The sequence below is a fragment of the Myripristis murdjan genome, chromosome 15 (assembly GCF_902150065.1).
Source record: "Myripristis murdjan chromosome 15, fMyrMur1.1, whole genome shotgun sequence".
Lineage (NCBI taxonomy): Eukaryota > Metazoa > Chordata > Actinopteri > Holocentriformes > Holocentridae > Myripristis > Myripristis murdjan.
This window is the reverse complement of record NC_043994.1, coordinates 23,788,415-23,802,398: the sequence shown is the minus strand read 5'-3', so window position 1 is coordinate 23,802,398 and position 13,984 is coordinate 23,788,415. Positions and strand designations below refer to the sequence as shown.

The following is a 13,984-nucleotide window of genomic DNA, read 5'->3' as shown; positions in this document are numbered from 1 at the left end:
GTCAGTCCCCCCATTTTTTTTAACCACTCTACTTGAGAATTCATGATTAGCTCATAGTGATATGATTTATTTATGTTCTTAGAGAGCTGAGCTGAGGGAACTTTTCCCACCAAACATTTTGGCTCTGGTCAAGCAGAATGGACAAGCTGGACTTCAGAAGCCCAGGGAAGGGAAGGGGAGCTTGGGAGAGGCTTCTCACATTCTCCCTGGTAGACTGCATTGAACACACCCACATTTCTCAGAGGGTAATTACAGATTGAAAAGTGAGTGGATAATAGCTTCTCTATGTTTTGAGGAATACATTTTTTTGTCATTTGATACGACAGATATTTGAGGGAGGAAGCTGGCGGTTATGCTGTATGAAAGCATGAGTGTCATAGTTATCTTTATGGAGATGCCACTGATCTGCCCCTGCACTGATCAGCAGGAAACCCCTTCATGCCAGATGTGGCCCTCTTGAGTATCTCACAGTATCCAAACTCTTATTAAGCTTACAGACCGTCCAAGAGATTGTTTGTGGGACTTTACCAGTGTGCTTTTACTTTTTATATTAGATTAGCTCTTGTTTACTTACCATGTTGATTGTGTGCTATCGCAACTCATGCTTGATCTTAGTCTAGTCCTATTTTTGCCTCAAGTAAATGTTGATTTTGTATTTCTGAGTGGTGTACATATTTGTGCAAGTGTGTGTGCGGGGCTCCTTAGAGTGTAAACTGAGAAGGTCCCTTTTGCACGGATTTAGTTAACATGCCATTTCAAACTGCCAAAGCACATTAGCAGATGTCTTACTTCCACTGTTAATATTGATTCAGCCGCATTGATCTCTCCATGAGAGCACTGGTCTTCTGCGTATGTCCAGCTTGAGACCCAGACTCTGCCACCAATCACAGGAGTCAGAGTTGCCCTGGCAAAGGCTCCCAGTGGTACCTATCGTCGCTTTCAGCTCATGGGCAGAGCTGGGTTTCTCCTCCTCTCCCTGCACAGGTGCCAGGGCTTAGGGGAGGGAACACCTGCCAGCCTGTTTCCCCATGGCCACGGCAGGCTGGAGAGGCATTTTCCCAGGCTCCCCAGATGAATGGTCACTAATAGCCGTGGGAGAGGGCTTTGCGAGCACTGCACAGTGTACCACTGACTCCTCTTGGCAGCCCTATGAAGGGGGCTTAAGGCAGCCTGGCCACGGCCGTTGCGGAAAAAGCACAAGTGTTGCTGGATAGCTTTACTGTTAGAGAATGTGTTTACGAATGACCATCTCCCTCCTCATGAAGAATGCGGAGGATGTGTGAAGGCTGAAAGGGAGAAAAGGTTCAAGAGGAGTGATGTTAATTTTTGCTCTCTCTTGTCATAGATTTAGCTTTGTTTGGCTCCTCCAGTCCTTTGAAGACCTGCAGCCCCAGACTAAAACAGTTTTTCAAATGTGGCAGAGATCATTGGTCAAACTGTGAGTGGGACGCTTCCTGCATGTAATGGATGAACATAATGAAACACCCACTCCTCCATAAACTGTTACCTGTGGCCTGGGTGTGTCTTCATATTTGGTCTAAAGAATAGATAAATAAATACATTTCAACAGCAAACATTATTCTCCCTTGTTCCTGCTCAGCACACTCACAGCTATTGCTATTTATGTGTGTGGCTGTTGTTCTGTATGCTGTGTATATCCATGCCAAAGAGGGACTGGTCTGTAAATAGAGAGGCATGCCTGCGGCAGAGTTACCTGCCCCGCTCTGTGTTACTGGGCGTGAGGCAGGCTGGGATTAAGGCGAGGGGGAAACGGAGACCTGTGACAGGAACAAAGGAATTCCAAGGCCCAGGCTGGAAATGGATCCTGATCAGAGTCGCCGCCCCAGCCTGCATGCCCCTCTTCCCAGCTCCCCTCCCTCCCCCAGCCCCTGCTGGGCAACCCCCTTCCCCCTGGTGCTTTGTGGTGTTGCTGTGGCTCTGTAAATCCTTCCTGTAAGCCCCTGGCCTTACTCAGCAGCAACACATAGGACAGTCTGACTCCAGTGTTAACTCTCTGCACATTATTGTGCACACACAGATACACACAGTTTATTTTTCTGTCTGTGTATATGTCCTTGTCTTTCCCATTATCACACACATCTCTTCTCTTCTCTTCTCTTCTCTTCTCTTCTCTTCTCTTCTCTTCTCTTCTCTTCTCTTCTCTTCTCTTCTCTTCTCTTCTCTTCTCTTCTTCTCTTCTCTTCTTCTCTTCTCTTCTCTTCTCCTCTTCTCCTCTCTTCTCTTCTCCTCTTCTCTTTCTCTGCTCTTCTCTTCCTATGTTCTGTTCTTCTCCTCATGTCCTCTCACTTTCTCTCTCTTCCCTTCTCCACAGGGTCAGCTGCAGTCTCTTAGGACATGACCGCAACCCCAGCCATAGCTGTCACACCACACTCTTTCCCATATAATTAGGGCCGTGGAATGGTAGCCTGAGCACGGATCACATTCATGTGACTGTTCCCCCTTTACCACAATCTGGTCTGGGAGACGGCACACACTTTCCTGAACTCAGGCTAACTATTCAGCCAGACCAAAAGGCCTTGTTTTAAGAATTAGTAAAACATTTTAGAGGATCTCCATGTTTTTCTCTCATCTTTTGTTTCACTTTGAGTGAGTAATATCCCGGGCCCTTGTCATGTGCTCTTGCGAGCTGTGTGTTTTCCCTGGGAACAGGTGTCGTGGCAGTGCAGTGTGCCAGATTGGCCTTGTGTTGTCAGGAAAGGTCAGCCGGCCCAGGATGGCTTTATGAAAGCAACAGTTACTGCACTGCACTGCACTGCGGTGTAATTGTAGACATTAATGCTTTCCAGGCCTTGAAGAGATGAGGTCAGAACATTACAACACTTAAACATTTTTTTAAGTAAAAAAACAAACAAAGTCGGGCACTTAAAAATTAATCCAGCACAACACTTTTTTTCTGCTTGCTGTGGCCATACTTGTCTGTTGTCATTAGACAGTGGTAGCGAGACAGATAGGATCTCCATGTGTTCCATGGGCCTGTTTCATCTATCTAGATTTATAAACACACAGGCCAGCAGATTTACAGGGGGAACCAGCAAGCAGAAGCGGCTTGCTTCCAATGAGATTTAAAGGGCCAGCACAGTGCATAACTCAAGTCCTCAAACTGCTCTGCACAACATTAATCCAAAGGAGTTTAAAACAAAACAAGCACTTCCATTTCAAACACTATTTTGGATATAAACAATGGCATAGGTCTGCTGTACTTTGAGAGATTTCTGGCTGCCGGGGCTAATTAAGATATAATGATGATTGAGAGTGACATTTTGTATTGTGACTGCGTTTCTTTCATCAGATTGTGTTTCTGAGAAACAGATTCTTTCCCTTGATAATTGTTCTGTCCTCCCAAATGCTCCCCACCACTTTAGTCACATGCTGCATAATGGGTTGGCCTGCGCTACCATGCTGCGGCGTATTTCGTAACTGCGATGAAGGGGTCACCCAAATGTTAAATTGAACACTCATGTGCAAATATTGTTTCAGGTGGACGTTGAGCGGGATGATAAGGCACAGCGCGCTGCTACGGCTGCAGTTACAGTTACACACAGAGAGTGATGTCCTTCCAGGAAAGCCCCCACTTACATATGGGTAACTTCCTCATGCTCTCTCAAGTGTGCCCCCTCCCCTCTCTACCCACCCAAACCCCCGATTGTCCATCCCACTCTTGAGGACAGAGGGAGGCGGTCGACATCAAAGCTGAGATATCAAAGAAGCAGGATTCTCAGGCACTGATGTCTGACTGTCCTGCTGATTCAACTCCTGTTCATAAAGGGGTTGCGTGGGAATGCACTTCTCCTGTCATATAGTGGAGACACACAGTAAAGTAGTCATCTTTACAGGCCCCTGGCCCACTGTGGTCAGGCTAATGCATGGCAGAGACCAGCTAGGAGCCCCAGAAATGCCTCCATATCAGGGCAGAAATGCCTATGGATTGCTGTGTGAGTCACAAAAACACGGGCCGCCAGGAATGCGGATGGCGAGGAGAAGTCGGCTGTTTTCTATGGCTTGTTTTAATGATCTCCTCGGGATATGACTGGAGTTAATGAAGTCTGTTCCATGGGGGCTTACCTTTGACCCTGGTCTGAATGCCTCTCACCCCTGTCTGTTCCATTTTACAGTCCCACTCACTCTGGATGCCTCTCGGTTTGTTGACTTTACTTTCCTCTCATTGTTTTCCCAGGAAGTGGTGAAAGCTGCAGGGATGTGTGTGTGTGTGTGTGTATATGTGTGCGCGTGTGTGTCCACGTCCGCATATGTGTGTGAGACTGACGCGCATAAGTACAGTATTCTAGCCTTGGCACCAGCCCTGTGGAGCCTGTGTCTTGTCCAACAGTTGTCTTGCGGTATATTACAAGACGGCAGAAGTCTCTCCATGCAAGTGGTTACAATATTATCTACCACATTTCTGAAAACATGGCGTGCTGGCTTGTTTACTGTTTGATTTGACCCGTCATAATATTGTTGTGCATCAGGTTTCAAAACAATTAAGCAAGGCCGTCCTCCCTTGAAGGAAGTAGAAATAAAACCCTTGAAAGTCTCGGCTCTGCAGATCGGGGTATTGCAGCACTGTGGGCTGCAGTTGCCACAGAAAGGGGCCACTCATTCCCCAAGGAGGCACCAGCAAACTGTTTGTGAGAGGGAAACATGAATGTAAGCTTAGCACGAGAGAGCCCGGGCCGAGTGCCAAAAGCAACTCTGCGCTGTGCTGGACGTTATAAAGTTGGAGCAACAGCTGATGTCTCGAGTCATGCCGTTTCACTGGTTCCCAACTCTGTGTCCAGACGTCCCTGTCAGACTTGTCCTGGGAATTGGCAAGCTCAACTCACCAGGGAAGGCAATGAGAATAGTTGTGCAGCTAGACATGAGGCTAGAGAGTCTAATGGACTAAATCAAAGCTTTTAAAAACACACAAACCCATCCGTGTGCAATGAAAGATGCTTGCTTCCTGGTCCCTCCTGATCCCAGAATGGGCAGAAAAAACAAAGCACAGATACCGATCTGCATTCCTCTCTGGGTAGACACCCGGCATGCTCAATAGATGACCAATGCGTTGCTATTTAAAGCATAACAGAATGCTGGATTTTTTTCCCCATAAAGGAATGCTGCTTTTCATTGTACAGACACTCAAGGTGCCATGCAGTTTATTGAGGCCTACTGACTTATAAATTCCATATTTTGTTTGTGTACACCCCTAATCTGAGGAGTAGACCTCTGAGCACCCCAAATCTAGACAACTGAATGAGATAGGAGCCACAACAGTATGTGGTACCCATAAATCTGTGGTATTAAATATGCTCTTACATCCATGCTTCAACAAGAAGTCTATGTCATCAGTCCCCACACTCATGCATGTGGAGTACCTGATCTCTGGGTTAGGAAATTAGTTGTAAAATGATTCTGTAAGTCCCAATTTATCATACATGATGTGTGCCTCTTGCAGCAGGAGTCCCATCCACAGGGAATGGGCCCAATATGTGTATTCTTGACTGCTGTTCTTAAATGGGCTTCTGTCATATGAGAGCTCACCTTCCACACTGAGGTGACACTGGAGGGGAAAATCAACTTAAACAAGGATTTGCATAACTTTATTCTTGGAATTGGTGAGACTTTGTGAACATGAACAACTCTGGTCCAAAGCTAAAAATCCAGATAAGTAAGGCTCTTTTATATGATGCTATCAAATGACATTTCCTGAGGCTGCGTCATTTACAATATATGGGTTCTCACAGAAAACATATCTCATCTTTTACACACAAAAACAAGCTTTGTTTTGCAGCAGTGCTAACATGCTCACACAGAAAATGCATGCGTATTCCTGATAAATTGCCCCTCTAGCAGTGTCTACAAAGAGTCCACTATGTATTGCAGATTTTAGATTAGTTTTGTTCCTAGCTTTAAGAGATTGTTCTTCATGTTCTCACATCTTGCCCGAGCTGTCCAGCACAACGGGAAAAAATGATGCTAATACAGCCTCAGGGTGAATTTCCATGTTCAAGCTTTCGAAGGTTGTAAATATTCTCACAGAAGCCAAACTGGCAAGTTTTACAACCTGTCACCTAGATAGTTTCACCCTTTTGTTTTAAGAAAAATGTTTATCATAATAATTTAGCATTATAGTAATAATCTCTGGGTGTTTCATATTTAGAAACCCATAACAACCCACATTTCTTTCTCTGCTTCATGGCACGTTCTTTTCTCAGGACATGCTAATCTTAAATGGAGCTTAATATTGCAAGCAACGGACTATGAACATCACAAGCAGGGTTTGATTTAAGAAGATTTAGTAGAATAGATTTATGTAATAATAATATAATGTTGCTACAATTAATTCTTCCCACTGAAGTGTTGACCTCGGTAGCCAACTAATCCACTAGCCAAGGGAAGAAGAAAGTAGAGGTAGTGCCATTAATCACTGGCCAGTGGACTTTACTGTCTACCTGTGGCAGTTTTGTTGCAAGCCATTTCTGTAATTGCATGTCATTACCTACAGAATCGCTACACGGCCCTTTTGTTGTAGATGATAATTAGACGCTTTGAGCTGGAACCTGGATGACATCAGCAAACAGAGAAAGGGGAGATGTTCACACAGGCCCCTACTCACTTCTGTGTGGCCCCGCGCTGTCAACACGCTGTCTGCCCTGGATGTTGTGCTCATATTTTGGGTGTTTGTCCCAGTTGTAGGTCAAGCTGCTGTAAGGGAATGTATGTAGGCTGTCAGTTACTGTCAAAGTTGATTGTCCAAATATTTCTGACTCCAGGTCCTCTGTGTGGTGATGTGTGACTGTCAGTTCCTGAAAATGTGATGTTTCACTGATTCATGTCAAAACTGCCTTGTTTTTAGGTTGATTGCTGTGTATTTTTGGACATTGCACAATGGGTTTTGTAAGGGTTTCATAAGCACAAGAGGCCGGAGGACTCTGAGTGCATGCAGGAACATGTAATCCTGAATACATGAAAATCACCAAAATAGGAGTTATGAGGTTTTCACAAGACAAAAGCAATAATTGGAATGCAAATTGTGAACAAGAGAAAAATAAGAGCTGGTGGAACAGCGGTGGTTTTACAGTGTCTACATGAGCTAGAGGAGAACTGCAGAGGTAGATGAGCAGTCTCTCTAGCCTGTGCATGGGGTGTGCAGGCTCTGTCAGCTTCCCAGGACTGTTGTCTTGTTTACAAAGAACAACTGGATAGCGTGTTAGCCAGACCCCCGTTTTTTTGTCAACAAATTCCTACCAGATTAGGCAACAGGACTCTGTCTTTGCCCGGCGCATCTTACATTCCGTGGATAATGACAAACAGAGTGGAGGCCAAGGACGCGGTTTCTGTGCTCTCGCCAGGCTGATGGTCAGCTAAATTACAACAGAATGAACAGTTTCTCACTGAATGAATGAATGAGCTCATCTCGTACATGCCAGCCCTCAGATTGAGCCCAATGTTATGAATGTTGTACAGTGGGGTTTCGGTGGGCTGTGCTATGTAGGACAGAGAGGATGTCTGGACTGGTATTGACCTTTGACACGTTGAACCCACAGTAATGGATGATATCCTGCTGGATCAGGTATTGTTTTATGAATTTATGAAACAGACTTGTTTCAACTTTGCAGCTTTGATGTTGTCATCACATCAAAGGTTCCTGTATCCTTGGGCTCCATGCATGACAGAGCCAAATACAGAGATGAAAACAGATAAGGGGTTTTTTAATTTTCCTTGACAGTGCTGTATTCACTTTAATTGCAGCTTCATGAGTTTGCCTCAGCGGTCTGTCTTTAATCAGAAAGCCCAGCCTTTGTCTATGTGCTCAGGATGGTGCCAGTTGTGGTACTCATCACCCACAAGGCTTCTGATGTGAAGATATTAAAAATATTTGCAATTGCAGCTTTAACTCACTGTCTTGACTACCTTTTCCATAGCCAGCAAGTTGGTTTGAATACCAACAGTGGCATGCTTTTGTCAGTATGGTAAATTGAATAAATGTTTTCACTATATCACTCTATGAAAGCAGTGTAAGCCCACCCCACTGGTGTCTGTAGTAAAATATTCCCAATCAAAATGACACCTTTTTAACCCTTGCAGATGTTTTTTTTATGTATTTATTTATTTATTTATTTTAGTTTTTTATGTGCCTATTCTACTGTTAACTGATTTTTTTCTTTTGCTTTTCTATAGGAAAAAGCTTCAACCTTGTGGCCAACTTCCTGAAGCGGCACTACAACCTCAGATGTGTTGTCAAACAGCTCTATGGAGGTATGTAACTATAAGGTTTCAGTAAATCTTAGCTAAATGAATCAGAAATAGCCATCTTGGCCGCTCGTATCCGGCCAAATTTCCCACAGAAAAGAGCAACTCATCCAATTTGGTCCAAATGTTGATTTTTCTCCCCCTCACTTGTTTTTATGTCCTGTTCCTACCTGCTCTGGGTGTTGTTGAGAGCAGGCAGCCATTAAGTGGTTCCCTTGAGAGGCTTCTGAGAGTGGGAGAGAAACACTCGAGGGCTGTCTGTGGAGGGCAGTGAGAATCTATCTCCATGGCCCATCTAATGCCTCTGACCCACAGCCACCTTTTCATGGGACCAACATGGCCCTCTTCCTGTCAGTAAAGTTAATATCTGCTCCCCAGGGATGTGGATGTTAAAGCAGCGCTGACCTGCTGCCGGCTGAGATGACGGCTTCCCTCAGCAGGTCCCTTACACATCAAATTAGACTTTGTCAAACAGGGGTCAAAGGTAGTATAATTTGGTCAACTGTGTTAGCGCTACGTTGTGGTCAGGTCATTTGAATTTGAAATAAATTATATAGTGTCTCTGACAACTAATGTGGCCACAGACTAAGAAAAATTACATTTGGAGAAATGTGTATCAGTTTATTATTCAGGCATCTTCCAGCAGCCACAAACGAATGAACAGGAATCAGTGAGATGATGTGGTTACATTCAATTTTATGTGCAGGAAAATCACAATCCCTCTGAAGTTTCAGTCGGATGCTGGCCAGCTAAGCTAAGCTGCTCTTGTCCAGTTGAAGCGGTAAAATGAGGTCAGACCATTTGGGATACTAATGGACTGTTAGGGAGTGGAGTAATATAATAAATGTAATATTGAGAATTGTTGTTCTTTAAATGGTCATTAACCCTGAAGCTGATAAAACATTCAGATTGCTCCCTAAAAGCCATTGTCAATGTAAAATTTCCTTATATTTCATGCTGTGCACATGGCTCATAAAGACTGGCAATCATCTGTAAACTGTCATTTTCGCTTCGGTTTGAGGGCTAGTAAATACTTGGAGCTTACTGATGGCCTTACAAACCTCCACCACAATTCCCTGTGTCTGACTTTGACTCACAGCCAGAATTGAGCCCACATTATTAACTAGCCCGGTCTCTGTTGTTCCTCCACCTGCCCCAGAGTTGCGTGTGTTTCCTGAACGCTATGTTGTGTGTGTAAGCTGTCCAGAGGATGCCTCAGCGCGCCATGGAAACCTGAGCCTGGCCGCGGTGAGTGCTGTTTATACTCCCCTGTTTCCTCTTCCAGTCGCCTGGCAAAAAGTCCTGCACGGGCCTGTGTGTTATTATAGTGATGCATTGCCAAATTGTGCTCTCACTGTATATATATGCTGGTCCTGTTTACATGGAGTAGCCTCTGAACCTGCAGGGCCTGTTTCAGAGCGGGTACCCAGACACTAATGATGGGGAGGTGGGTGTTCCTGCATTCGATTTTGGTGTTTAAAAAGCAGAACCTTTACAGAACCTTATTTTAAACTCTACTGGCGATCCAAAGGTTTCCGAAAATACCAATTATGTCCTGCTGAATGCAGAAGGCATCTAAATATATTCTATTCCTTTCTATTCTATTCTGTTCTATTCTATTCTATTCTATTCTGTTCTATTCTATTCTATTCTATTCTAATCTTTTCAGTTTTTTTCTGTAATGATGCAGCCATGAAATAACAGCATCTTGGGTTTTATCATTTTACTCCATATACCGGTAGGTATGATGTAGCTTCAGTGAAGTGTTGCAGCCATCCGATAGAGAATACATATTGACTTTATCCTACAATATGGAGGAAAATCAAACTTTCACGCTTTTTAAGGGAAAATCAGAGTTTAAGGGATTACTAGGTCAGTATAGGTACAGCCTAAAGGTTGTGGAACAGGTCTCCTAAAGGTAAATTTGACACTGTTTCAGTTCATGTGTCTTCATCAATCATATCTCCATCAGTTTCAATCCTTAAATGACTGAAAGCCCATATTCTTATCTCTTAATTGATCATCCCCATAAAATAAACTAAATACTACTTTTTTTTTCAGCTGATGAAATCCACACTTCATTTCAAAATTTTTCTACATGACATGTTGACATCAGTCATTTGTAATGTCATGCTGAGACTACATCATGAGACACATTTCCCCCTTTGGTGCCTATCTGCTACGTCCTATGAACTTAAATTTGATATGTAGCTTTACAGACTTACAGGGAATAATTGACAGCTTTAACAGACAGATGTATCTAAAATTACATGAAATGTGCAGTTTTCTTTTGTGGAGGCCCCCCACCCTGACTTTGCTCCCCCCTAATGTGGGAGATACAGTTACATCCTTGCAGAGCGACACATCCTGCCAAGTCAGCCCAGCTGCACAGTTTTAGTTCATTTCGTCAACTCAAACATGGGGCAGTCGTAAACCTCAAAAATATTGGGAAGTCAAAGGATGTTTATACCAGAACTAATTCTGCAAATTGCACATCTTTAGGAAGAGTTTTGTGTTAGAAAAATGATGAGTAGAATTTTGACAGACTCGATATCTGGTAAGAAATTGGAGCAGATGACAGTAAAAAGTTGAAATTCCTTTTTATCACAGCTCATTTTGCCACTGCAATCAAAGTCGACATTGTCAGAAGACATCACCATCTGAGAGAAAGATTCGTTTTTCTGTGCAAATTTTCTCAGGCATGCCTTCTCCAGTACAGATCTTTCACGCTATCCTGTTAGAGTTTATGCAATTACAGCGACACTCTTCATCCTTCTATTACATGTACATTGTCTCGGGTTGTTAGGGGGGAATTCACTTGACAAGATTGTCTGCAGTCAGCTGTCATGTGCTTTGATTGATTGGACTCAGATGAGGTTGGGGGCAGTGGGATTTCCCTTTAAGAGTGCATGCTGTGTGTATCGTGTTGCTCTGTTGCCCTTGTCATAAGACCTAACACTGTAGTTCTTTTTTGTCCATTCGTATTATAGGCAAATATCCTTCGGCCAGTGCTCATTTGAACCCAAACTCCCCAGAGTATTCTGGGAAATTGTGGTGGAGCCTCTCACCTTGGCACTGACATCAAGGACAGACATCTCTCCCATCACATCCCATGATCAGTGGCCCACTGTTTTTCTATGGGGTTTTTGCTATTGTTTCCCTTTGAAATGTCTCTGCACTCTCCACAGTTTGGCTCCCAATGAAAGCAGCGATTGTAATATTTTTAGTGGAGCAGTACAGTCGTCAGTGAAAAGTTCAGATTGTGTAACCAATTTTCCAGTTCAAGGAGGCATTGCTGTCGATTGCGTTCCTCTTCTCAGGATGTGGTTCTCTGGGCTCATACAGAACAAGCAGAGGGAATTGGAGGGTGGGAGTCCTGCGGTGGAGCTCTCACTAGCCCAACCTCGAGCGTGGTTTGTAAGGGAAAGATACCAGACGGCAAGGCTGAAGTTTTTCACATGACAAAAGCAATTATTTGTTTACCTCCTTCACTCTTCTCTAATTTGTCAGCGAGGGAGTTTTTGCAATTTCAACGTTGCCAGGAAAGTCCTGAATCGAAATGAAAAAATGAGGTTTTTGCCGAATGAGTCACAACCGATGTAAAGGCATAATGTTGCTGTCTAAAAAGTAATGCTGTTGTTGGAGTTGTACGTCAGAAGTACTCACATGTTTACGAGGGGGTCTTTTAGCCCACAAATCTTGGCGGCAGGAGCTTGCCAGGCCCCAAGAAATGCCACGTTTCCCAGTACTCCGGGAGGTTCAGAGCTCTGTTGTTTGGATTCAGCGTGTGTAATTTGTTGAACAAAAGTCTTCGACCACAGTGGAAATATAGACTCATCAAATTAGCACTTCTCAAAAGGTCAAGGGGTTATGTTGTGAGGGAACTAAAGTGACATCATGGTTGGCCTTTAATATCCACTGAACGCCAGCAACACTCTCCCACACTCGAGCAAGTTGTACTGTATGTCTCTTGCATATTGTGCTCACTGATTAGTCATATCCTGAGCTTTGGTTCGGCAAAAAAAGCACATGGAGTTCTGTGGTCATTTCCAATACTGTAGCAGGGTATGAAAGACCAATACTGGCTGACCAATACAATTTAAAGACTGACACCAATGCCTATATTTGTGGATTGAAGCTGCTAATGGCTGACATTTTAATCTGATAGTATCTTAAAATCTGACCATGATTCTTGACAAAAGATTCCAAAAAAAAAAAAAAAAAATACAGATTGTTATTCTTCACAGGATGGAAAAGCTCTGAAAGAGCATTTAGACCATCATGGGACCAAAACTCTCAGTTGAAACCCATACTAATGAAATTCTTTTTGGTGGTTTTGCAGCTCTTTAAGCAAGTTTCATTGCAGATTTTACAGACTGCCACCCCTGAGGCTGTTGAGTAAAATCAGTCCTCACCTCCATCATATCCACCAGGAATGATGCTGCCTGGCTTGTATCTGATCTTCATTAAAAGACCAGTATTGGCCCAACAGCAATGTATCCGTCTAACCATAGAGGAGACTGTTGCTGTGCAGAGCTAGAGCCCTTGAAACTCAACGCCTGAGAGGTTTGCACGAGACTGTGGGAATCAGAAACAAAAGGCACCCCCTAGACCATGTGGCCTTTTTTTCCCTTGACATTTTGGGATTACGAGTCGCTTATAAAAAGATGCTCCCATTGTGAGTCAGCACCAACAGTGAGGAGGGCAGGATGGGAAGGAAGAGCTTGTGTTTTAGATTGTGGCCGTTGTTTTTTAGTCAGGCATAGAGTGGGCAGCTGAGGTGAGTGGCGTGCTGGGCTGCAGAAGGTTGGATCAAAGGCAGAGCAGATGTGTTTCTAGTCCCCCCTCTCCTGAGCTCTGGAAGAGCTTGTGTGTTTACTCATGACCTCAGCACGCCTCTGTTCTTCACAGCTCTCAACAGCCAGCAGCAGCTCTTTCCCAATGGCCTGAGTAATGGCATCCAGTGTCTGCTGATCTTCTCCCCACGTAGGCCAGCTTTGGCTGTAGTGTGTTAGAGTGCACGATCATGCCACCCCATGCCACCTTGTCAAAAGCTTGTTTCATTGGCTCTAAGCGCTTTAAGTGATACCTGCACACAACCCGATCCGCCAAACTTGAAGGAAGGCATCCAAACAGTTAATGGTTTGTTTTGATCTTTGCAGATGGGTGGGTCCAGAAACTTTTGCATTGTACGGGATAACAACTGCTCTCCTTTCTTTAGAGGTATGTGCCCATGCATGTTTGTTGAATTTGTTGCATAGAAGATGTGGTGAGCTTACACAAACAGACCATGCTTCCTCTGTGGGAGCGAGGCAAGTGGGGGGTGAGGCATTTCTGTTTTGAGGGCAAGTGGAGACAGTGGAATTTGTGGACTGGTGCAGTTGTTTCACGATCATCCCCATAGGAGGTATTGTACCGTGACCCTATTAAACGATGTTGCTGTTTGTGGTGCCAATTTGAGGATTTTTTTGTACTTAGTCTTACCATTACCAAGACAGCGAGGCAATCCAAAAATAAACAATCTCACGCCCATTGTCGCCCTATGAGATCATATGCCATGATGAATTGATGGTTGATTGCAGGTACTGTGGCGTTCCAGAACAGAATGTTGTTAGATGATGTACAATATATTTTATCCTTTGTCAGTGGCAGATCAAAACTTTGTAACTCCTGGTGCTTTTCATGGTTTAACCTAAATTGAAGGATTACATGGTCCTCAATCAAACCATTC

The 13,984-nt window shown here is 44.0% G+C and overlaps 1 protein-coding gene across 1 annotated transcript in view; it reads left to right on the top strand.

Annotated features, from left to right (window-relative positions):
* The window catches only part of slx4ip (SLX4 interacting protein), a 33,400-nt gene that overhangs the window by 13,291 nt on the left and 6,125 nt on the right, over nucleotides 1–13,984 (top strand). Inside the window, exons 5-6 of the mRNA XM_030070710.1 lie at nucleotides 8,182–8,259; nucleotides 9,413–9,501. Of these exons, the coding sequence (XP_029926570.1) occupies nucleotides 8,182–8,259; nucleotides 9,413–9,501 (167 nt within the window). The remainder of the gene's footprint in view (nucleotides 1–8,181; nucleotides 8,260–9,412; nucleotides 9,502–13,984) is intronic.